Source organism: Oncorhynchus gorbuscha, linkage group LG16 (assembly GCF_021184085.1).
Source record: "Oncorhynchus gorbuscha isolate QuinsamMale2020 ecotype Even-year linkage group LG16, OgorEven_v1.0, whole genome shotgun sequence".
In the NCBI taxonomy this organism is placed as follows: domain Eukaryota; kingdom Metazoa; phylum Chordata; class Actinopteri; order Salmoniformes; family Salmonidae; genus Oncorhynchus; species Oncorhynchus gorbuscha.
The window spans coordinates 47,255,837-47,279,209 of record NC_060188.1 but is presented as its reverse complement, the minus strand read 5'-3'; the positions used below and the strand labels follow the sequence as shown (position 1 = coordinate 47,279,209).

At 45.5% G+C, this 23,373-nt stretch overlaps 1 protein-coding gene across 2 annotated transcripts in view; it reads right to left on the bottom strand.

Annotated features, from left to right (window-relative positions):
• LOC123999706 (double C2-like domain-containing protein beta) overlaps window positions 1–23,373 on the bottom strand; it is a 323,615-nt gene that overhangs the window by 12,904 nt on the left and 287,338 nt on the right. For both annotated transcript variants that reach the window (XM_046305710.1, XM_046305711.1), the window contains 2 exons: window positions 19,493–19,619; window positions 11,672–11,829 (listed from right to left, as the gene is read on the bottom strand). In XM_046305710.1, the coding sequence (XP_046161666.1) occupies window positions 11,672–11,829; window positions 19,493–19,619 (285 nt within the window). The remainder of the gene's footprint in view (window positions 1–11,671; window positions 11,830–19,492; window positions 19,620–23,373) is intronic.

Here is a 23,373-nt window from a genome sequence, read left to right as displayed (position 1 = left end):
CAAACAGCACTTTCATACGTTTTACAAGCAGCTCTTCGTTGTGCGTCAAGTATTGCACTGTTTTATCACTTCAAGCCTAACAACTCCCGGGATGAGGCTGGTGTAACCGAAATGAAACGGCTAGCTAGTTAGTGCGAGCTAATAGCGTTTCAAACGTCACTTTCTCTGAGCCTTGCAGTGGTTGTTTCCCTTGCTCTGCATGGGTAATACTGCTTCGAGGGTGGCTGTTCTCGTTGTGTTTCTGGTTCGAACCCAGGGAGGAGCGAGGAGAGGGACGGAAGCTATACTGTTACACTGGCAATACTAAAGTGCCTATAAGAACATCCAATAGTCAAAGGTTAATGAAATACAAATGGTATAGAGGGAAATAGTCCTATAATTCCTATAATAACTACAACCTAAAACTTCGTACCTGGGAATATTGAAGACTCATGTTAAAAGGAACCACCAGCCTAGTGGTTAGAGCGTTGGACTAGTAACCAGAAGGTTGCAAGTTCAAACCCCTGAGCTGACAAGGTACAAATCTGTCGTTCTGCCCCTGAACAGGCAGTTAACCCACTGTTCCTAGGCCGTCATTGAAAATAAGAATTTGTTCTTAACTGACTTGCCTAGTTAAATAAAGGTAAAAAAAACAAAAAACAAAACAATTAAATATGTTCTGTGCAAGGAACTGAAATGTTAGCTTTCTTACATAGCACATATTGCACTTTTACTTTCATCTCCAACACTTTGTTTTAGCATTATTTAACCCAAATTGAACATGTTTCATTATTTACTTGAGGCTAAATGGATTTTTATTGATTTATTATATTTAAGTTAAAATAAGTGTTCATTCAGTTGTTGTAATTATCGTTATTACAGATAAATACAAATTGGCCGATTAATCGGTAGCAACTTTTTTTTTTTTTGGGGGGGGCATCCAATAATCGGTATCGGCGTTGAAAAATCATAATCGGTCGACCTCTAGAGGTGAGCGTCTACTTCAGCTCCAGCAGGGGAGTCAGACAGCTGCTGAGTATGCGCTTACCTTCCGGACAGTAGCAGCTGTTATTTGGAAGAGGTCTGTGCGAGTAGGTCCAGATGGAACTGGCCTGCCGAGATAACAACCTCACCCTGGACACACTCATTGTCCATCCGTATGGATAACCACCTCCGGGAGCGTCGGCATCTCCCTCGCTTCTCTCCCTTCTTCAGCAAGTGTTCAGATCAGAGCCTGAACCCATGGAGGTAGGGGTCACACAACTTTCCGCGGCAGAACGACGCAGACGGATACAGCTGGGGCTCTATCTCTACTGTGGCCAGGGAGGGCACAAGCGGTGTCCGTTACTAGAGCAGAGGGACGGTCACATGGTGGTACATCCCCCAGACCAGGAGTGAGTATTCAATCTACTGCTCTTCCTGTTAGACTATTTTTTTTAGTACCCATCACTATGGCTGACTGTCCCTCATGCCCTGTGTCTACAGCTTTAATGGATTCCGGCACCGCGGGGAACTTTATGGAAGAGACCATTGCCTCCTCTCTCAATAATACTACCTACCCGCTCTCCTCTCCTTTCCGGTTCAAGGTCTCGAATGTTGGTCTCTAGGATCCGGAACCACCATACACATCACTAACCACTCACCCTGGAGCCCAATCACCAGGAAAACATCACCCTCCTTACCAGTGCACCAGTCCACAAGATTATTCTCGGCCTACCTTGGCTTCAGCGCCATAACCCTACAATCCCATGGTCGTGGATGAGAATCACCGACTGGTCACCTGAAAGCTGGAGGACCTGCTTTCCTGTCCCCTGTGGTTCCACATCTGTTGAGAGTCCTGTGGTTGCTCTCCAGCCCAACATCCCAGAGGAAAATCAGGATCTAAGGGAGGTATTCTCCAAGAGCCACGCTACCGGTCTCCCTCCTCATCGCCCCTGGGACTGTGCAATTGACCCGTTTTACGGTGCTACAGCTCCGTGCAGATGCGTCTACCCTCTGTTGGTGGCTGAGACCCAGGCCATGGAGGACTACATTCAAGAGGCGCTCCAAAAGGGTTTCATCCGCAGGTCCAAGTCCCCTGTGTCGGCTGGTTTATTCTTCGTGGCTGAGGAGGGAGGGAGGATTACGCCTTTGTATCAATTACCGTGGACTCAATGACATCACCACGAAGTATTGCTACCCTCTCCCGCTGGTGCCGTCAGCCATCGAGTAGCTCCGCGGGGCCCGGTTCTCCACCAAACTGGACCTGCAGAGTGCCTACAATCTCAGTCACATCCGGGAGGAGTGGAAGACGGCGTCCAACACGATGTCTGGTCACTACGAGTACTTGGTTATGCCCTTTGGCTAAGCCAATGCTCAGTCAGTGTTCGTCAATGAGGTGTTCAGGGACATGCTTGGACGTCAAGTGATTGTGTACATCAATGATATTCTGATCTTCTCGACCAACCTGGAAGATCACATCACTCGCGTTCGAGCAGTCTCGGAACTCCTCTTAGCAAACCACCTATTCGTCAAGGCAAAGAAGTACCAATTCCACCAGAGGCTACCAAATCAGCCCTCGGGGAGTGAGGGTGGAGGACAAGAAGGTAGATGCGATAAGGTCATGGCCAGTCCCAGCCACCATCAAGGTGTTACAACATTTTTTAGGGTTTGCCAAATTTTACCGGCGCTTCATCAGGAACTTCAGGGTCGTCGCCACCCCTCTCACCTCCCTCCCCAAGGGTGGGCCTTGTAGGTTGGGTTGGTTTGACTCCAGCGTGCCGTCTATCACCAGAAGAAGCAGGTAGACCGTCACCGCAGTGTTCCATCCTGCGGATCACGTCTGGCTCTCTACCAGGAACCTCCCACTGTGCCTGTCCTGCAAGATACTGAGCACCTGGATCTGGGGCCGTTCAAGGTTCTCTGGAGGGTCAATGAGGTGACATACAGGTTACAATTACCCAGTCACTACAGTATCTCACCCTTTTCATGTCTCTCTTCTCAGGCGAGGTGGTTCCTGGTCTCCTAGCTGATGCTGTCCCCAACGACACACCTCCACCCCCTTGGACATCGAGGGGAGCCCGTCGTACTGTGACGGCCCTGAATTTTTCTGAACCGTCTCAGTGCAGCTCCTTCCAATAGGGCGCTTTCCCTTTAATTCCCAATTAAATAGCCAGTATCAGCTGCGCAAAAGGGGGGGTTGTGATGGAGACGTGACTGAGGATGTGTTCAACCCTCAGTTCCCGAAGAAGCTTCTCTATTCCGTTGTTTTGTTGCCGTTAAACGTGTGTTTTGTTGCCTAATAGAGTTTACCCAGGATCGGATCCACTCTTTGCGTCCCTGGACTACACCTCTCCGTTCTTCGTGGCCTTTCTCCGCGGGAGATCTATTGGCGGATTGGATTGTCTGACTGACCGACTGACTACCACCTTTTTGTATACGGTATTTCATTTGTTTTGATGTGATGTATACTGTGATTTATGTTGTTAGTTGTAGTTGAGGACTTATTAAGAGTGATACGCTTTAAAGGTCTGTGGTAAACTTATTGTTCTATTGATGGTATGATTAATACTGGGTTTATGCTACACGGAATGAACGGACAAACATTGCGTGACAGAAGTCACTTGAGTTCCCTGAACTCTACCGGGCAGGACTCTTTTTAGGCCCGAGGTACAGGACATTTCTGGAGGAACCAGAACTCATTATGATATTATTATATATGTGTGTAATCATTGTTGTTGCTAATACAACCCACGCAACAGAATATAATTGTTTTTGAAGTTCTTTTCAATGTTTTAAGGGTTTATGAAAAGTTATTTCCATCCTGACTTTTACATACGTCCTTTGTATTGGTGTAGACTTGACGGACCAGATGGGACTCATTCCCACCCAAACTAAAAGGAGAAACTAATGTTTTCTCTGGTAGGCACAACCTACCTGGCACCCCTATAAATAATAACCTCAAGTCAAAACCGTTACAGTACGCTGTCAGATCCCTTATGGACACCCGACGTCGTGGGGGGTCGGCTCCAGTATCTGGTGGACTGGGAGGGGTATGGCCCAGAGGAGTGGCATTGGATTCCAGTGGAGGACATTCTGGACCCCAACATCATCCATGAATTCCACCTTTGCCACTCGGACCGACCCGCTCCTCATCCTCGGGGGTCGTCCCCTTGGTTGGTCTCGTCCTGCGGCTGGAGCCGCATGTCAGAGTGGGTTACTGTCATGTTTGCTCCTCCCCTCCAGTATATGACGTCGCCAGAGTACTAACCACCGGTCCTGGGATTCATCATTACGCACACCCGGCACTCATCACTATGCACACCTGTGAACCAATATGATTGTTCTTGTGTATGGTATTGGTCTTGCGTACTGCCTTATGTTAGTGTCGTGTTCTTGGTTTAGTTGTTTTTATTAAAACGCTGCACCTGCTTCCGACTCACCACCCCATCATTTCAGGTCTCCAAATCCAGTCAATTAATTAGCCGATGTTCAATTCCCTTAAGTGCTGTGTGTCGCCGTGCTCATGTTGAGGTGCTATGACAGATGAATGAACACCTATGGAGGCTGTGTAGTTATTGTATTTGAATAATCTTGTTACATGGCAATAGTATTGCAAAGAAATGATTACTGCCGTACATTACTGAAAATGATAATGTATAGATAATGAGAGAGGCTGACAATGGGGAAAGATAGTGGTTGAGCCATAGGGCAGTAAGCCGATTCAAACCAACCCTGTGCCAGAACCTGCAGTATTATTATTACCGCTAGACCAGCCTGGCCACACAATGTATGATTTTTAGAGAAACTATATACTTCTGGCGCATGAACATACAGTACACTGCTCAAAAAAATTAAGGGAACACTTAAACAACACAATGTAACTCCAAGTCGATCACACTTCTGTGAAATCAAACTGTCCACTTAGAAAGCAACACATTGACAATAAATTTCACATGCTGTTGTGCAAATGGAATAGACAACAGGTGGAAATTATAGGCAATTAGCAAGACACCCCCAATAAAGGAGTGGTTCTGCAGGTGGTGACTACAGACCACTTCTCAGTTCCTATGCTTCCTGGCTGATGTTTTGGTCACTTTTGAATGCTGGCGGTGCTTTCACTCTAGTGATAGCATGAGACGGAGTCTACAACCCACACAAGTGGCTCAGGTAGTGCAGCCCATCCAGGATGGCACATCAATGCGAGCTGTGGCAAGAAGGTTTGCTGTGTCTGTTAGCGTAGTGTTCAGAGCATGGAGCCGCTACCAGGAGACAGGCCAGTACATCAGGAGATGTGGAGGAGGCCGTAGGAGGGCAACAACCCAGCAGCAGGACCGCTACCTCTGCCTTTGTGCAAGGAGGAGCAGGAGGAGCACTGCCAGAGCCCTGCAAAATGACATCCAGCAGGCCATAAATGTGCATGTGTCTGCTCAAACGGTCAGAAACAGACTCCATGAGGGTGGTATGAGAGCCCAACGTCCACAGGTGGGGGTTGTGCTTACAAGCCCAACACCGTGCAGGACGTTTGAACACCAAGATTGGCAAATGCGCCCTGTGCTCTTCACAGATGAAAGCAGGTTCACACTGAGCACATGTGACAGACGTGACAGAGTCTGGAGACGCCGTTGCCGTGGAGAACGTTCTGCTGCCTGCAACATCCTCCAGCATGACCGGTTTGGCGGTGGGTCAGTCATGGTGTGGGGTGGCATTTCCATGTGCTCGCCAGAGGTAGCCTGACTGCCATTAGGTACCGAGATGAGATTCTCAGACCCCTTGTGAGACCATTTGCTGGTGCGGTTGGCTCTGGGTTCCTCCTAATGCAAGACAATGCTAGACCTCATGTGCTGGAGTGTGTCATCAGTTCCTGCAAGAGGAAGGCATTGATGCTATGGACTGGCCCTCCCGTTCCCCAGACCTGAATCTAATTGAGATTGAGCACATCAGGGACATCATGTCTCGCTCCATCCACCAACGCCACGTTGCACCACAGACTGTCCAGGAGTTGGCGGATGCTTTAGTCCAGGTCTGGGAGGAGATCCCTCAGGAGACCATCCGCCACCTCATCAGGAGCATGCCCAGGCGTTGTAGGGAGGTCATACAGGCATGTGGAGGCCACACACACTACTGAGCCTCATTTTGACTTGTTTTAAGGACATTACATCAACGTTGGATCAGCCTGTAGTGTGGTTTTCCACTTTAATTTTGTGTGTGAATCCAAATCCAGAACTCCATGGGTTGATCAATTTGATTTCCATTGATCATTTTTGTGTGATTTTGTTGTTAGCACATTCAACTATGTAAAGAAAAAAGTATTTAACAAGAATATTTCATTCATTCAGATCTAGGATGTGTTATTTTAGTGTTCCCTTTATTTTTTTGAGCAGTGTATAATCTGGGATAATCCAAACAATCTTCTTTACCCTAACCTAACCCTAACTTCAAGACGGGTCACTCAACCAAGACTTCTCTTCTCTGTCACGGAGTCTCTCTGCACTGCCAAATCTGACTCCCTCTCCTCTGTTCTCATCCTCCTAGATCTACCTGCTGCCTTTGACACCATGAACCATCAGATCCTCCTTTCCACCCTCTCAGGGCAGGGCATCCCAGGCTCATTCTTTGATTGGATTTGACCTGGCAGGCCGCTCCTACCAGGTGACGTGGAGAGGATCTGTGTCTGTACCACGTACACTCACTACTGGTGTCCCCCTGGGCACGGTTCTAGGCCGTCTCCTTTCTATACACCAAGTCACTCGGCTCCGTCATATCCTCACATGGTCTCTCCTATCATTGCTATGTGGATGAAACTCAACTACTTTTCTTCTTCCCTCCTTTTGACACCCAGGTGGCAACACGCATCTCTGCGTGCTTGGCAGGTATCTCAACTTGGATGTCGGTCCACCACTACAAGCTCAACCTCGACAAGACGGAGCTGCTCTTCCTCCCGGGAAGGCCTTCCCGCTCAAAGACCTCTCCATCACGGTTGATAGTGTCACACTCGCAGAGTGCAAAGAACCTTACAATGAGCCTGGACAACATCCTGTCATTCTCTGCAAACATCAAAGCAGTGACTCGCTCATGCAGTTTCATGCTCTACAACATCTGTAGAGTATGACGCTACCTCATACATGAAGTGGCACAGGTCCAAAACCCGTCTGGACAACAGTAACTCGCTCTTGGCTGGGCTTCCCTCTTGTGCCATCAAACCCCTGCAACTTATTCTGAATGCTGCAGCCTACCTGATTTTCAACCTTCCCAAGTTCTCTCATGTCACTCCGTTCCTCCGCACACTTCACTGGCTTCCAGTCGAAGCTTGCATCCTCTACAAGCCTGAGGAACTGAACCCTCACTACCTTCAGGCTATGCTCAAACCCTACATCCAAACCTTAGTACTCCATTCAGCCACCTCGGGTCTCTTGGCCCTCCCACCCCTATTTAGGGACGAAACCCAGTCGTTTGTTTTTTTAATGTTCCGTTGCCATGCTCAGTGGCAACGTTCTTATCCTTGCTTGCTGCTAGCTAGCCAACTAGCTATACAGTCACGATCTCTGCAGCCAGAATAACAGCAAATGTTATTCTGTTGCATTTGTTTAATCTGTTTATCCCGCTTATACCACAGTTGCAAAAGAAAGAAATATGAAAGCACCTGGTAGAAATAGAAAATAATTGTTGATATTTTCATTTTTTAAAGCAAATTCGAAACTTTCTCATCAAAGTCATTCATTTGACTAGTTCGATATTTATGGACGCCATGCAGTCGCTCATGCTTTATCTTCCGTTGCAATGCTCGCTGGCTACGTTCTTATCCCTTGCTTGCTAACTAGCTAAGGCTAACAAAGTCACGACCTCTGCAGCCAGAACAATAGCAAAGTAGCTGTTTTCTATTGACATTCATATGGATACATCCATAACAATAAGATGATAATGCCCGATTTTGCCTGGCATAGCTAGAAAGTTTGCCTTCTCGTCAGAACACCCGTCAACATATCAAAACAAACTTTACTTGTCACATGCACATCAAACACTGATTGTTAATTACGAGGAGATCGCATTGCATATCAAACACAAGGCTAGAAGTTAGCTAAATAGTTTGTGGCTAGCAAACCTGCCAATATGACAACCGAATTCAAAAATAGCAGTTGCTGAAAACAGCTGGTCAAACTAGAATATATGGGAGGATTTGGCAGCGGTGGGGATAAGTTCATGTTCATCATTCAACATGTTAAGTCATCAGATGCTCCAAAAAATGATCTGCAAAAACAAATCAATGCAAGCTGGCTAAGTTTTTTTCCTCGTTGGACTTCCGTTTACAATGTATCCAATTTCAGTTTGTGTAGTTGTTGGTTTAGCTTTCTGTAACTTTGTAGCAAGTACGTTCTGCATGTGTAAGCACATAATGGACTTTAAAACCAGACAACGGGACAGTTGGAAAAGATATTGGGACACCTTGCAATTATGATGCAATATTGTGTCATGACTGCAAGGTGCACCAATATCTTTTCCAACTGACCCATTGTCTGGTTTTAATGTCCATTCCAGAATGCCCTTGTAGCCAATCAGAAACGAGTATACAACAACGCTGTGGTATAAAGTATTAGAATCTCTATTCTCACCAACATGTAATGCTTGTCATACATTTACCCAGCCTGTCAATCAAATGTTAGCCCTCGACCACGTGTAACACTTGGTGGGACCACTGCCCAACAACTGGTGTGTGTGTGTGTGTGTGTGTGTGTGTGTGTGTGTGTGTGTGTGTGTGTGTGTGTGTGTGTGTGTGTGTGTGTGTGTGTGTGTGTGTGTGTGTGTGTGTGTGTGTGTACAAAGGGGCTACCGGCCAAGTACAAAAGCCCAGCGTTTCATTAACACAGTGGGGTGGAGCGACTCAGTGTCTGGCAGCCTTCTGAAGCCAGACAGCCACTACATGATGTGTTAGACAGCCATGACATAACGACTGGGTGTCGGAGGACAGGATAACCATTTCAGCTCTCCTTCTCTATTCAACAGAACATACTTTTCCACTGCTTTTCTATGTAGTGTACTACTTTTGACCAGGTCCCTCTGGACAAAAGTAATGCACTATATAGGGAATAGGGTGCCATTTGGGACACAGATCTCCTTCCAAGCCCGCAAAAGAGGACATTTGTAAATCTGGGCTGCGAGTACATTTACATTTACATTTAAGTCATTTAGCAGACGCTCTTATCCAGAGCGACTTACAAATTGGTGCATTCACCTTATGACATCCAGTGGAACAGTCAATTTACAATAGTGCATCTAAATCTTAAAGGGGGGGGGGTGAGAGGGATTACTTATCCTATCCTAGGTATTCCTTAAAGAGGTGGGGTTTCAGGTGTCTCCGGAAGGTGGTGATTGACTCCGCTCTCCTGGCGTCGTGAGGGAGTTTGTTCCACCATTGGGGGGCCAGAGCAGCGAACAGTTTTGACTGGGCTGAGCGGGAGCTGTACTTCCTCAGTGGTAGGGAGGCGAGCAGGCCAGAGGTGGATGAACGCAGTGCCCTTGTTTGGGTGTAGGGCCTGATCAGAGCCTGGAGGTACTGAGGTGCCGTTCCCCTCACAGCTCCGTAGGCAAGCACCATGGTCTTGTAGCGGATGCGAGCTTCAACTGGAAGCCAGTGGAGAGAACGGAGGAGCGGGGTGACGTGAGAGAACTTGGAAAGGTTGAACACCAGACGGGCTGCGGCGTTCTGGATGAGTTGAAGGGGTTTAATGGCACAGGCAGGGAGCCCAGCCAACAGCGAGTTGCAGTAATCCAGACAGGAGATGACAAGTGCCTGGATTAGGACCTGCGCCGCTTCCTGTGTGAGGCAGGGTCGTACTCTGCGGATGTTGTAGAGCATGAATCTACAGGAACGGGCCACCGCCTTGATGTTGGTTGAGAACGACAGGGTGTTGTCCAGGATCACGCCAAGGTTCTTAGCGCTCTGGGAGGAGGACACAATGGAGTTGTCAACCGTGATGGCGAGATCATGGAACGGGCAGTCCTTCCCCGGGAGGAAGAGCAGCTCCGTCTTGCCGAGGTTCAGCTTGAGGTGGTGATCCGTCATCCACACTGATATGTCTGCCAGACATGCAGAGATGCGATTCGCCACCTGGTCATCAGAAGGGGGAAAGGAGAAGATTAATTGTGTGTCGTCTGCATAGCAATGATAGGAGAGACCATGTGAGGTTATGACAGAGCCAAGTGACTTGGTGTATAGCGAGAATAGGATAGGGCCTAGAACAGAGCCCTGGGGGACACCAGTGGTGAGAGCGCGTGGTGAGGAGACAGATTCTCGCCACGCCACCTGGTAGGAGCGACCTGTCAGGTAGGACGCAATCCAAGTGTGGGCCGCGCCGGAGATGCCCAACTCGGAGAGGGTGGAGAGGAGGATCTGATGGTTCACAGTATCGAAGGCAGCCGATAGATCTAGAAGGATGAGAGCAGAGGAGAGAGAGTTAGCTTTAGCAGTGCGGAGCGCCTCTGTGATACAGAGGAGAGCAGTCTCAGTTGAATGACTAGTCTTGAAACCTGACTGATTTGGATCAAGAAGGTCATTCAGAGAGAGATAGCGGGAGAGCTGGCCAAGGACGGCACGTTCAAGAGTTTTGGAGAGAAAAGAAAGAAGGGATACTGCTGTAATTCTGTAATTGTTGACATCGGAGGAATCGAGTGTAGATTTTTTCAGAAGGGGTGCAACTCTCGCTCTCTTGAAGACGGAAGGGACGTAGCCAGCGGTCAGGGATGAGTTGATGAGCGAGGTGAGGTAAGGGAGAAGGTCTCCGGAAATGGTCTGGAGAAGAGAGGAGGGGATAGGGTCAAGCGGGCAGGTTGTTGGGCGGCCGGCCGTCACAAGACGCGAGATTTCATCTGGAGAGAGAGGGGAGAAAGAGGTCAGAGCACAGGGTAGGGCAGTGTGAGCAGAACCAGCGGTGTCGTTTGACTTAGCAAACGAGGATCGGATGTCGTCGACCTTCTTTTCAAAATGGTTGACGAAGTCATCCATTTCGGGCTTTGGGGAGCGGTTCTCAATTGTTGGTTAGAATTGCCATCCTCTCTTCCAATGAGTCTTCTTCCTCCTTTGTTCTTTCGAGTTCTCACCAGAGCCATGTGTTCATTTCACTTCCATCGTTCAGCGAGATGAAAGAAGTGCAGTAATGTTCAGGTGTGATTAAAAGAACACTTGTTCATAATTGCAGCCCTCAGGATGGCCTCTTGCTCAGTACATCTCTTTCATGTTGAGGAGTAATCACCGGAGATTCACTGCCGAAACACTGCTGCTATCTGTTCTGTTCCAAGGACTCCATTTGGATCTTGCTCTGGTCTGCTGGCAATTGGATAATGATTGCAAGCCCTAGGCATAGCAAGGAATTTTGGCTAAATGTAAATTATGTAATTATTTTTCTTGTGTAATTTTCCTTGTGAGTGCATGGTAATCTGAATTTCTTGCATCATTACATATTGGCAGATAGGAGATGCAGAGTTGCATCTTTGCCTGTTTTTCAACACCAGGATCAAATGTGTTGGTCTAGTAGTGTATCATTCAACATTTCCAAATGGAATTAACTTTTATTTGTTTAATAAAAACAGAGAAAATTATAAACCAGAGATTGATTACATATAGACCTAAGGGATGATGAGTAAAAATCAGTACAACTAGAGGTCTTAAGTACATGCGTTTGGGAACATGTGCTGTCGCTAGGCTGTGTGACAAACTTACGTTTTGACATAGGGGTCTGAGAAGCCGTTTGCGTCCATGGCGGCGAGGTGGGCACAGCGGACGATGCCCACCACCAGGCCAGACTTCTGGGAGCTGTACTTGAGGGAGATCATGATGCGCCCTCGTTCTTCCAGGGACTTGTCGTCTGTCTTGTCAATCTGCGGGTAAAGGAGTGGGGACACACAGTGGTCAAAGGAAAGGAGCATAGTGAAGGTGTCGTGCTCGATAGAAACATAGTCTTACGAACAGCCCATTATATACCGTATACTATACCACCATTATTTAGAACATTTTGATCCAAGGTGGCTCTTCATGAGGTCCAACAGTCGATCAACAGTTTAGAGGAACACTTGCAGTCACCAGAAGTTACAATAGTTAAAATTCACACCCACAACCCATTACATGAGGAACCTGGTGGAGGGGACTGAGTGGGATGTACATAGCAGCTCCACCAGTTAGGGTTAATGACCAAGTTTTCAGTAAGGGCTTTTTTAGATGGGCTTCTTTTCCAAATGCAAAATGTCCATTGATCAGATTGGGAACCCAATCGAGTTTGATTTGCAAAATAAGTATTGCTGTGAACTTCTTGGAACACACTTATAATCAATCTCCATGCATGATAGTCCAAGTCCATACTTGTCAGGAGTGACTGCACAGAGGACAGAGCAACTCTTCGCAGTTCATCTCCTATTCATCTCGATTACATTCAAAATCTAAGATGTGCAAATTTTCCAACTCACTTTCCACCTTATCGGAAATGCACTTTGCCCATAATTCTCTGCTAATGACGCTAGCTAATTGGCTGTGCAGGAAGCGTCTCTAATGATTCCAGCCCCGCTGTGTGACTACTCTGTCTCGTTTACGTAACCCTCATAGAGCGTTTGCACAGGGCTTCACAGAGACACCCTTAGATAGCCTCCTGGTTTAAACTTTTAAAAATAACAACAAAACAAAATGCAGACCAAAGAGGGCAATGGATGGAGAGAGAGAGCGAGAGCGAGGGTGAGCACATAAAGAGAAAGAAAGCTTGACATAGTAAATTGGAAGTTGGTGGGGGGACAGATCAAATGGAATGCACACTGAATTGTCAGAATGTTTGAGGTTTGTATATCTTCTATTAAAGAGAGCAAATGCCAGAGAAGCCAGTGTTTGGACGATACAGTGGGGCAAGAAGTATTTAGTCAGCCACCAATTGTGCAAGTTCTCCCACTTAAAAAGATGTCCCCCTTAAGCAGGGGGACACGTCTGGCACTGCAGGATTTGAGTCCCTGGCGGCGTAGTGTGTTACTGATGGTAGGCTTTGTTACTCTGGTCCCAGCTCTCTGCAGGTCATTCACTAGGTCCCTCCGTGTGGTTCTGGGATTTTTGGTCACCGTTCTTGTGGTCATTTTGACCCCATGGGGTGAGAACTTGCGTGGAGCCCCAGATCGAGGGAGATTATCAGTGGTCTTGTATGTCTTCCATTACCTAATAATTGCTCCCACAGTTGATTTCTTCAAACCAAGCTGCTTACCTATTGCAAATTCAGTCTTCCCAGCCTGGTGCAGGTCTACAAATTTTTTTCTGGTGTCCTTTGACATCTCTTTGGTCTTGCCCATAGTGGAGTTTAGAGTGTGACTGTTTGAGGTTGTGGACAGGTGTCTTTTATACTGATAACAAGTTCAAACAGGTGAAATTAATACAGATAACGAGTGGAGGACAGAGCCGCCTCTTAAATAAGAAGTTACAGGTCTGTGAGAGCCAGAAATCTTGCCTGTTTGGAGTTGACCAAATACTTATTTTCCACCATAATTTGCAAATAAATTCATTAAAAATCCTACAATGTGATTTTCTGGATTTTGTTTCCTCATTTTGTCTGTCATAGTTGAAGTGTACCTATGATGAAGATTACAGGCCTCTCTCATCTTTTTAAGTGGGAGAATATGCACAATTGGTGGCTGACTAAATACATTTTTTGCCCCACTGTATATTGGCATGGTGTTGTTATGCCGAGATGAAGTCTCAGGCCTAAAATCAAAAGCTTTGCATATCTTCTCTCATTAAAAACGCAAAGCTGTCTTGCATTTTATATTTGAGATTCTTCAAAGTAGCCACCCTTTGCCTTGATGACTGCTTTGGACACTCTTGACATTCTCTCAACCAGCTTCATGAGCAGGTAGTCACTTAAAATGCATTTCAATTAACAGGTGTGCCTTCTTAATAATAAAAGTTAATTTGTGGAATTTCTTTCCTTCTTAATGCGTTTGAGCCAATCAGTTGTGTTGTGACAAGGTAAGTGTGGTATACAGAAGATAGCCATATTTCGAAAAAGACCAAGTCCATATTATGGCAATAACAGCTCAAATAAGCAAAGAGAAACGACAGTCCATCATTACTTTAAGACATGAAGGTCAGCACATTAACACACAATGTCAGCACGTAGCTCAGTAATCCACAGGCTGATGAAAAGGCTGCATGTTGTAAAGCCAGCATGGAAAGAAAGACAGTGATGCTCAGTCAGACTGGGCTAAGCCTTCTCTGAGTAGTCGGAGCAGATTCCCTCCAGTGCTGTTGATGGTAAGAGAAAACACATTTCTGTGAGCGCTCTTAAACCCAATGAAATTAGGAGATTTTAACGACACGCTCGGATAAAAGATTGAATATTAATTAAGGGCTCATCCCTATCAATCAGTCTTTCGTAAGAAGGAAAGCTTCCAAACTAAGGTTCTTGGAAACAGCAACCCAGATGTGGAGAAAGTTTGGAGGATCAAATGTTGCAGCTCAACTAAGTATCCATTTTGTAGAGCTTGAGTTAAATTCCAATTAAGGTGGAGCTACATGACTAGCGACAGTACTGTAAAATAACAACAATAGCTAGAAACATCCTCCAGTGCGCTAAGTAAGTAGCTCGTGAGTAAAACAAATGCCTCGGGCATCCATGGCCAGTCCTTGTTAAAAGCCCATGAGTAAATATAATTCCTTGTGTAGATTATGAGAGACTGTCATTCTCTCCGGTTCTTAATGTTGTAAACCAGCTTAATTCAGGGAGAGAGGCAGTGTTGAACTGAGCCCTCAGTAATTGGTGCTCCATTGAAATGTCTGTGGTTTTTTCATGAAGTTAATTTACAGTGTGTTAAAAGGGGATGTACGGGTATATGAAATGTTTTCAAATCAAATCAAATTTTATTGGTCACATACAGGTGATTAGTAGGTTATTGCGGGTGTAGCGAAATGCTTTTGCTTTTAGCTCCGACCGTGCAGTAATATCTAACGAGTAATATCTAACAAATTACACAACATACCCAATAACCCCCAATCTAAGTAGGAATGAATTAAGAATACATACATATGGATGAATGATGTCAGAGCGAAATGGACTAAGATACAGGAGAATAGTATAGTTTTAAGGTCCATCATGTATTATTTCTAATCCAAAATTGCGTAGCAGTCAGGCTCCTGCCAGTCTGCACAGCGCGATTCAACCCAGAGCATATCTGACTACTTCTTCTCCATATCTCCGGATTGCTACCACAAGCTCTGGACCTTTTCACCTGGATCATCGCAGCTAGCTAGCTGCTATCCGAGTGGCTACTCCTGGCTAACATCTCTGTCCCGAAAGCAAGCACAAATTAACCTGGAGCTAGCCTATTCTAGGCCCATCTCCCAGCTAGCTGAAGAGGTCCATCAGCCACTCCTTGGGCTATAATACCTATTTTGACAATTGGCCTGGACTCTTTTACTACACAGAGCCCTGCTAATCCATCACGACTGGTCTGCCGACGTAACCGCACGAGGGGGCTACAACAGACTTATTCCGTTGCGACGTCCCTCTAAGGCCCATCTGCTATCCCCGGCCCGCTAGTTGTCTGAATCGCCATGTCTCCAGCCCGCCTAGCTACTCACTGGACCCTATGATCACTCGGCTACGCATGTCTCTCCCTAATGTCAATATGCCTTGTCCATTGCTGTTTTGGTTAGTGATTATTGTCTTATTTCACTGTAGAGCCTCCAGCCCTGCTCAATATGCCTTAGCTAACCCGTTTGTTCCACCTCCCACACATGTGGTGAGCTCAACTGGTTTAAATGGTGTCTCTAGAGACAATACCTCTATCATCGTCACTCAATGCCTAGGTTTACCTCCACTGTATTCACATCCTACCATACCTTTGTCTGTACATTATTCATTGAATCTATTCTACCACGCCCAGAAACCTGCTCCTTTGACTCTCTGTTCCGAACGTGCTAGACGACCAGTTCTTAAAGCCTTCAGCCGTACCCTTATCCTACTATGTTCCTCTGGTGATGTAGAGGTTAATCCAGGCCCTGCAGTGCCTAGATCCACTCCCTTTCCCCAGACGCTCTCATTTGTTGACTTCTGTAACCGTAAAAGCCTTGGTTTCATGCAAAATATAATAATAATATATGCCATTTAGCAGACGCTTTTATCCAAAGCGACTTACAGTCATGTGTGCATACATTCTACGTATGGGTGGTCCCGGGGATCGAACCCACTACCCTGGCGTTACAAGCGCCATGCTCTACCAACTGAGCTACAGAAGGTCCATGCATGCTAAGCCTCCTCCCTAAGTTTGTTTTATTCACTACTTTAGCACACTCTGAAATTTGAATCCCTAACTATAACATTTTCCAACAAGATATTACTGCCAAAGTGGGCAGAGTTGCAATCTACTGCAGAGATAGCCTGCAGAGTTCTGTCTTACTATCCAGGTCTGTGCCCAAACAATTTGAGCTTCTACTTTTAAAAATCCACTTTTCCAGAAACATGTCTCTCACCGTTGCCACTTGCTATAGTCCACCTTCTGCCCCTATCTGTGCCCTGGACACCATATGTGAATTGATTGCCCCCCATCTATCGTCAGAGCTCGTGCTATTAAGTGACCAAAACTGAGACATCCTTAACACTCCGGAAATCCTACACTCTAAGCTTGATGCCCTCAATATCAAACAAATTATCAATAAACCTACCAGATACAACCCCAAATCTGTAAACATGGGCACCCTCAGGGATATCATCCTAACCAACCTGCCCTCCAAATACATCTCTGCTGTCTTCAACCAGGATCTCAGCGATCATTGCCTCAGTCCGTAATAGGTCTGCGGTCAAACGATCACCCCTCATCACTGTCAAACGCTCCCTAAAACACTTCAGCGAGCAGGCCTAGCCCCGGTATCCTGGAAGGATATTGACTTCATTCCATCAGTAGAGGATGCCTGGTTATTCTTTAAAAGTGCTTCCCTCACCATCTTAAATAAGCATGCCCCATTCAAAAAATGTAGATCCAGGAACAGAAATAGACATTGGTTCTCTCCAGACCTGACTGACCTTGACCAGCACAAAAACATCCTGTGGCGTTCTGCATTAGCATCGAATAGCCCCCCTGATATGCAACTTTTCAGGGAAGTTAGGAACCAATATACACAGGCAGTTAGGAAAGCAAAGGCTAGCTTTTTCAAGCAGAAATTTGCATCCTGTAGCACAAACTCCAAAACATTCTGGGACACTGTAAAGTCCATGGAGAATAAGAGCACCTCCTCCCAGCTGCCCACTGCACTGAGGCTAGGAAACACGTTCACCACCGATAAATCCACGATAATGGAGAATTTCAATAAGCATTTTTCTACGAATAGCCATGCTTTCCACCTGGCTACCCCTACCCCGGTCAACAGCCCTGCACCCCTCACAGCAAATTGCCCAAGCCTCCCCTTTTCTCCTTCACCCAAATCCAGATAGCCGATGTTCTGAAAGAGCTGCAAAATTTGGACCCCTACAAATCAGCCGGGCTATAAAATCTGGACCCTCTCTTTCTAATATGATCTGCCAAAATTGTTGCCACCCCTATTACTAGCCTGTTCAACCTCTCTTTCATATTGTCTGAGATCCCCAAAGATTAGAACGCTGCCGCGGTCATCCCCCTCCTCAAAGGGGGAGACAGTCTAGACCCAAACTGCTACAGACCTATATCTATCCTACCCTGCCATTCTAAGGTCTTCGAAAGCCAAGTTAACAAACAGATCACCCACAATTTCGAATCCCACCGTACCTTCTCCGCTACGCAATCTGGTTTCCGAGCTGGTCATAGGTGCACCCCAGCCACGCTCAAGGTCCTAAACAATATCATAACCGCCATCGATAACAGACTGTACTGTGCAGCTGTATTCATCAACCTGGCCAAGGCTTTGACTCTGTCAATCACCCCATTCTTATCGGCAGACTCAACAGCCTTGGCTTCTCAAATGACAGCCTCGCCTGGTTCACCAACTACTTCTCAGACAGAGTTCAGTGTGTCAAATCGGAGGGCCTGTTGTCCGGACCTCTGACAGTCTCTATGGGGCCGCCACAGAGTTCAATTCTCAGGCCGACTCTTTTCTCTATATCCATCAATGATGTCACTCTTGCTTCTGGTGATTCTCTGATCCACCCCTACGCAGACAATACCATTCTGTATACTTCTGGCCTTTCTTTGGACACTGTGATGACAAACCTCCACAGGAGCTTCAGTGACATACAACTCTCCTTCCGTGGCCTCCAACTGCTCTTAAATGCAAGTAAAACTAAATGCATGCGCTTCAACCGATGGCTTCCCGCACCTGCCCACCTGTTCAACATCACTACTCTGGACAGTTCTGACTTAAAATATGTGGACAACTACAAATACCTAGGTGTCTGGATAGACTGTAAACTCTCTTTCCAGACTCGCATTAAGCAACTCCAATCCAAAATTAAATCTAGAATCGGCTTCCTATTTCGCAACAAAGCATCCTTCACTCATGCTGCCAAACACACCCTAGTAAAACTGACTATCCTGCCAATCCTTGACTTCGGCGATATCATTTACAAAATAGCATCCAACACTCTACTCAGCAAATTTGATGCAGTCTATAACAGTGCCATCCGTTTTGTCATCAAAGCCCCATATACTACCCACCACTGCGACCTGTATGCTCTCGTTGGCTGTCCCTCGCTTCATATTCGTCGTCAAACCCACTGGCTCCAGGTCATCTATAAGTCTTTGCTAGGGAAAGCCCCGCCTTATCTCAGCTCACTGGTCACCACAGAAGCACCCACCCGTAGCACGCACTCCAGCAGGTATATCTCACTGGTCACCCCCAAAGCCAATTCCTCCTTCGGCTGCCTTTCCTTCCAGTTCTATGCTGCCAATGACTGGAACAAATTGCAAAAATCACTAAAGCTGAAGACTCATATCTCCCTTACTAACTGTCAAAGCAGCTCACAGATCACTGCACCTGTACATAGCCCATCCAACTACCTCATCCCCATATTGTTATTTAAAAAAAATGTTTTGCTCCTTTGCACCCCAGTATCTCTACTTGCACATTCATCTTCTGCACATCTATCACTCCAATGTTTAATTTCTATATTGTAATTATTTCACCACTATGGCCTATTTATTGTATCTCTTATCTTACCATATTTGTACACACCGTATATAGACTTATTCTATTGTGTTATTGACTGTATGTTTGTTTATTCCATGTGTAACTCTGTGTTGTTGTTTGTGTCGCACTGCTTTGCTTTATCTTGGCCAGGTCGCAGTTGTAAATGAGAACTTGTTCTCACCTAGCCAACCTGGTTAAATAAAGGTGAAAACATTAAAACAATTAATAACAGGATACATACAGTATTGCTGTCTTGCAACACAAGGTATTTAGGCAAAATATCTGCACATAAAATAACATTCTTTTAACTTAGCAGTGGAAACAAAATAAGCAATTTAACTTAGGATATGTTTAATTTTCCTGGATATGCTTCATTTTGGTTTTAAATGGGTAGACGAAAAAGGCAATTTGGAGATAACTTACAGGTAGCTGTTTCTCCAGGCAGTTGTAGAAGTTCTTGGTCTGGTTGGGCTTGAGTTTCTTGAGGGGGATGCGCGTCTCACCGATGAACTCATTGTGGCGGAACTTGTCCTCATCACACACTGAAATCCTGAAAGTACAGAACAGAGAGTGAGAGAGTCAGAGAGAGATCAAAAGATACAAAGCAGGAATGAGAGAGAAATAAAAAAGAAGACTGCAGAAGAGACAGAATAGGGAACATTTAGATATTGAAAATTAGTCACATGGTCAGCAGCTGCAGAAGAGTTGAACAGACTATGGGCTACTATTTAATCAAAGCCAGTCACCAGGTTTCCTGGATTAGAAATCAAATAACAGTTTACCTATATTTACTGTTTTTTGTTTTTGCATACAAAATACACACATCAAATACAAAAGGCAATCAATAGACAATAACATAATCAATCAAATACAGTAGTTACCCCAACAGTCTCCCCTACAGTTTCCCAACCTATCAAGACTTCAGAAATCCTTTGTGAACTCCTCTATGAACAGGTCTCCCACCAATGCACTCAAGTGACTAAAAGACACTTGAGAGTCTAATCTCAGAGTGCACTGAAATTAATTCCATGTACAGTACCAGTCAAAAGTTTGGACACACCGACCCATTCCAGGATGTAAATGTACACTGCTCAAAAATTAAGGGAACACTTAAACAACACAATGTAACTCCAAGTCAATCACACTTCTGTGAAATCAAACTGTCCACTTAGGAAGCAACACTGATTGACAATAAATTTCACATGCTGTTGTGCAAATGGAATAGACAACAGGTGGAAATTATAGGCATTTAGCAAGACACCCCCAATAAAGGAGTGGTTCTGCCTGTGGTGACCACAGACCACTTCTCAGTTCCTATCCTTCCTGGCTGATGTTTTGGTCGCTTTTGAATGCTGGCAGTGCTTTCACTCTAGTGGTAGCATGAGACGGAGTCTACAACCCACACAAGTGGTTCAGGTAGTGTAGCTCATCCAGGATGGCACATCAATACGAGATGTGGCAAGAAGGTTTGCTGTGTCTGTCAGCGTAGTGTCCAGAGCATGGAGGCGCTACCAGGAGACAGGCCAGTACATCAGGAGACGTGGAGGAGGCCGTAGGAGGCGAACAACCCAGCAGGTGGACCGCTACCTCTGCCTTTGTGCAAGGAGAAGCAGGAGGAGCACTGCCAGAGCCCTGCAAAATGACCTCCAGCAGGCCATAAATGTGCATGTCTGCTCAAACGTTCAGAAACAGACTCCATGAGGGTGGTAATGAGGGCCCGATGTCCACAGGTGGGGGTTGTGCTTTCAGCCCAACACCGTGCAGGACGTTTGGCATTTGCCAGAGAACACCAAGATTGGCAAATTCGCCACTGGCGCCCTGTGCTCTTAACAGATGAAAGCAGGTCCACGCTGAGCACATGTGACAGACGTGACAGTCTGGAGACGCCGTGGAGAACGTTCTGCTGCCTGCAACATCCTCCAGCATGCCCAGGCGTTGTAGGGAGGTCATACAGGCACGTGGACGCCACACACACTACTGAGCCTCATTTTGACTTGTTTTAAGGACATTACATCAAAGTTGGATCAGCCTGTAGTGTGGTTTTCCACTTTAATTTTGAGTGTGACTCCAAATCCAGACCTCCATGGGTTGATAAATTTGATTTCCATTGATAATTTTTGTGTGATTTTGTTGTCAACACATTCAACTATGTAAAGAAAAAAGTATTTAAGGAGAATATTTCATTCATTCAGATCTAGGATGTGTTATTTTAGTGTTCCCTTTATTTTTTTGAGCAGTGTATTTAAAAAAAAAAAAAAATTCTACCTTGTAGAATAATAGTGAAGACATCAAAACTATGAAATAACACATATGGAATCAGGCCTTCATGGTCGAATTTCTGCAAAGAAACCGCGACTAAAGGACATTAAGAAGAAGAGACTTGCTTGGGCCAAGAAACACAAGCATTGGACATTAGACCGGTGGAAATCGGTCCTTTGGTCTGATGACTCCAAATGTAAGGTTTTTGGTTCCAACCGCTGTCTTTGTGAGATGCAGAATAGGTGAATGGATGATCTGCGCATGTGTAGTTCCCACCGTGAAGCATGGAGGATGTGGTGTGATGGTGCTTTTCTGGTGACACTAAGTGATAAAATATATTTTGGTTTGTTCACACTTTTGGTTACTACTTGAATCCCAATGTGTAATTTCATAGTTTGATGTTTTCTATATTATTCTATAATGTAGAAAATAGTAAAATAAAGAAAATCGCTTGAGTAGGTACTGTATGTGGCATGTAAAACCTAAAGGCAATACATCATCCCCAGTTAACACCCACCCTTATGAATGGTTAAAGCAAGTCATATGATGCACTGAGCATAATAACAGGGGCTACAGTGGCTTGCAAAAGTATTCACCCCCTTAGCATTTTTTATATTTTGTTGCCTTACAACCTGGAATTTAAATGGATTGTTGCGGGGTTTGTATCATTTGATTTACACAACATGCCTACCACTTTGAAGATGCAAAATACGTTTTATTGTGAAACAAATAAGACAAGAAATAGAAAACTTGACCTTGCATAACTATTCACCCCCCAAAGTCAATACTTTGTAGAGCCACCTTTTGCAGCAATTACAGCTGCAAGTCTCTTGGGGTATGTCTCTATAAGCTTGGCACATCTAGCCACAGGGATTTTTGTCCATTCTTCCAGGCAAAACTGCTTCAGCTGCTTCAAGTTGGATGGGTTCCGCTGGTGTACAGCAATCTTGAAGTCATACAACATATTCTCAATTGGGTTGAGGTCTGGGCTTTGACTAGGCCATTCCAAGACATTTAAATGTTTTCCCTTAAACCACTCAAGTGTTGCTTTAGCAGTATGCTTAGGATCATTGCCCTGCTGGAAGGAGAACCTCCGTCCCATTCTCAAATCTCTGGAAGACTGAAGCAGGTTTCCCTCAATAATTTCCCTGTATTTAGCGCCATCCATCATTCCTTCAATTCTGACCAGTTTCCCAGTCCCTGCAGATGAAAAACACATCCACAGCATGATGCTGCCACCACCATTCTTCACTGTGGGGATAGTGTTCTTGGGGTGATGAGAGGTGTTGCGTTTGTATCAGACATAACATTTTCCTTGATGGCCAAAAATCTCAATTTTAGTCTCATCTGACCAGAGAACCTTCTTCCATATGTTTGGGGAGTCTCCCACATGCCTTTTGATGAATACCAAACATGTTTGCTTAGTCTTTTCCTTAAGCACAAGCCCAGCTCTGTGGAGTGTACGGTTTAAAGTGGTACTATGGACAGATACTCCAATCTCCACTATGGAGGTCTCTTTGTTGCCTCTCTGATTAATGCCCTCCTTGCCTGGTCCGTGAGTTTTGGTGGGCAGCTCTCTCTTGGCATGTTTGTTGTTTAATAATGGATTTAATGGTTCTCCGTGGGATGTTCAAAGTCTTGGATATTTTTTCATAACCCAACCCTGATCTGTACTTCTCCACAACTTTGTCCCTGACCTGTTTGGAGAGCTCCTTGGTCTTCATGGCGCCCCTTGCTTAGTGGTGTTCCAGACTCTGTGGCCTTTCAGCACAGGTGTATATATACTGTCATGTGACAGATCATGTGATACTTAGATTGCACACAGGTGGACTTTATTATTTAACTAATTATGTGACTTCTGAAGGTAGTTGGTTACACCATATCGTATTTAGGAGCTTCATAGCAAAGGGGGTGAATACATATGCACACACCACTTTTCCGTTTTTATTTTGTGAAACAAGCTATTTTTTTCTTTTCATTTCACTTCACCAATTTGGACTATTTTGTGTATGTCCATTACATTTCCATTTAAATTACAGGTTGTA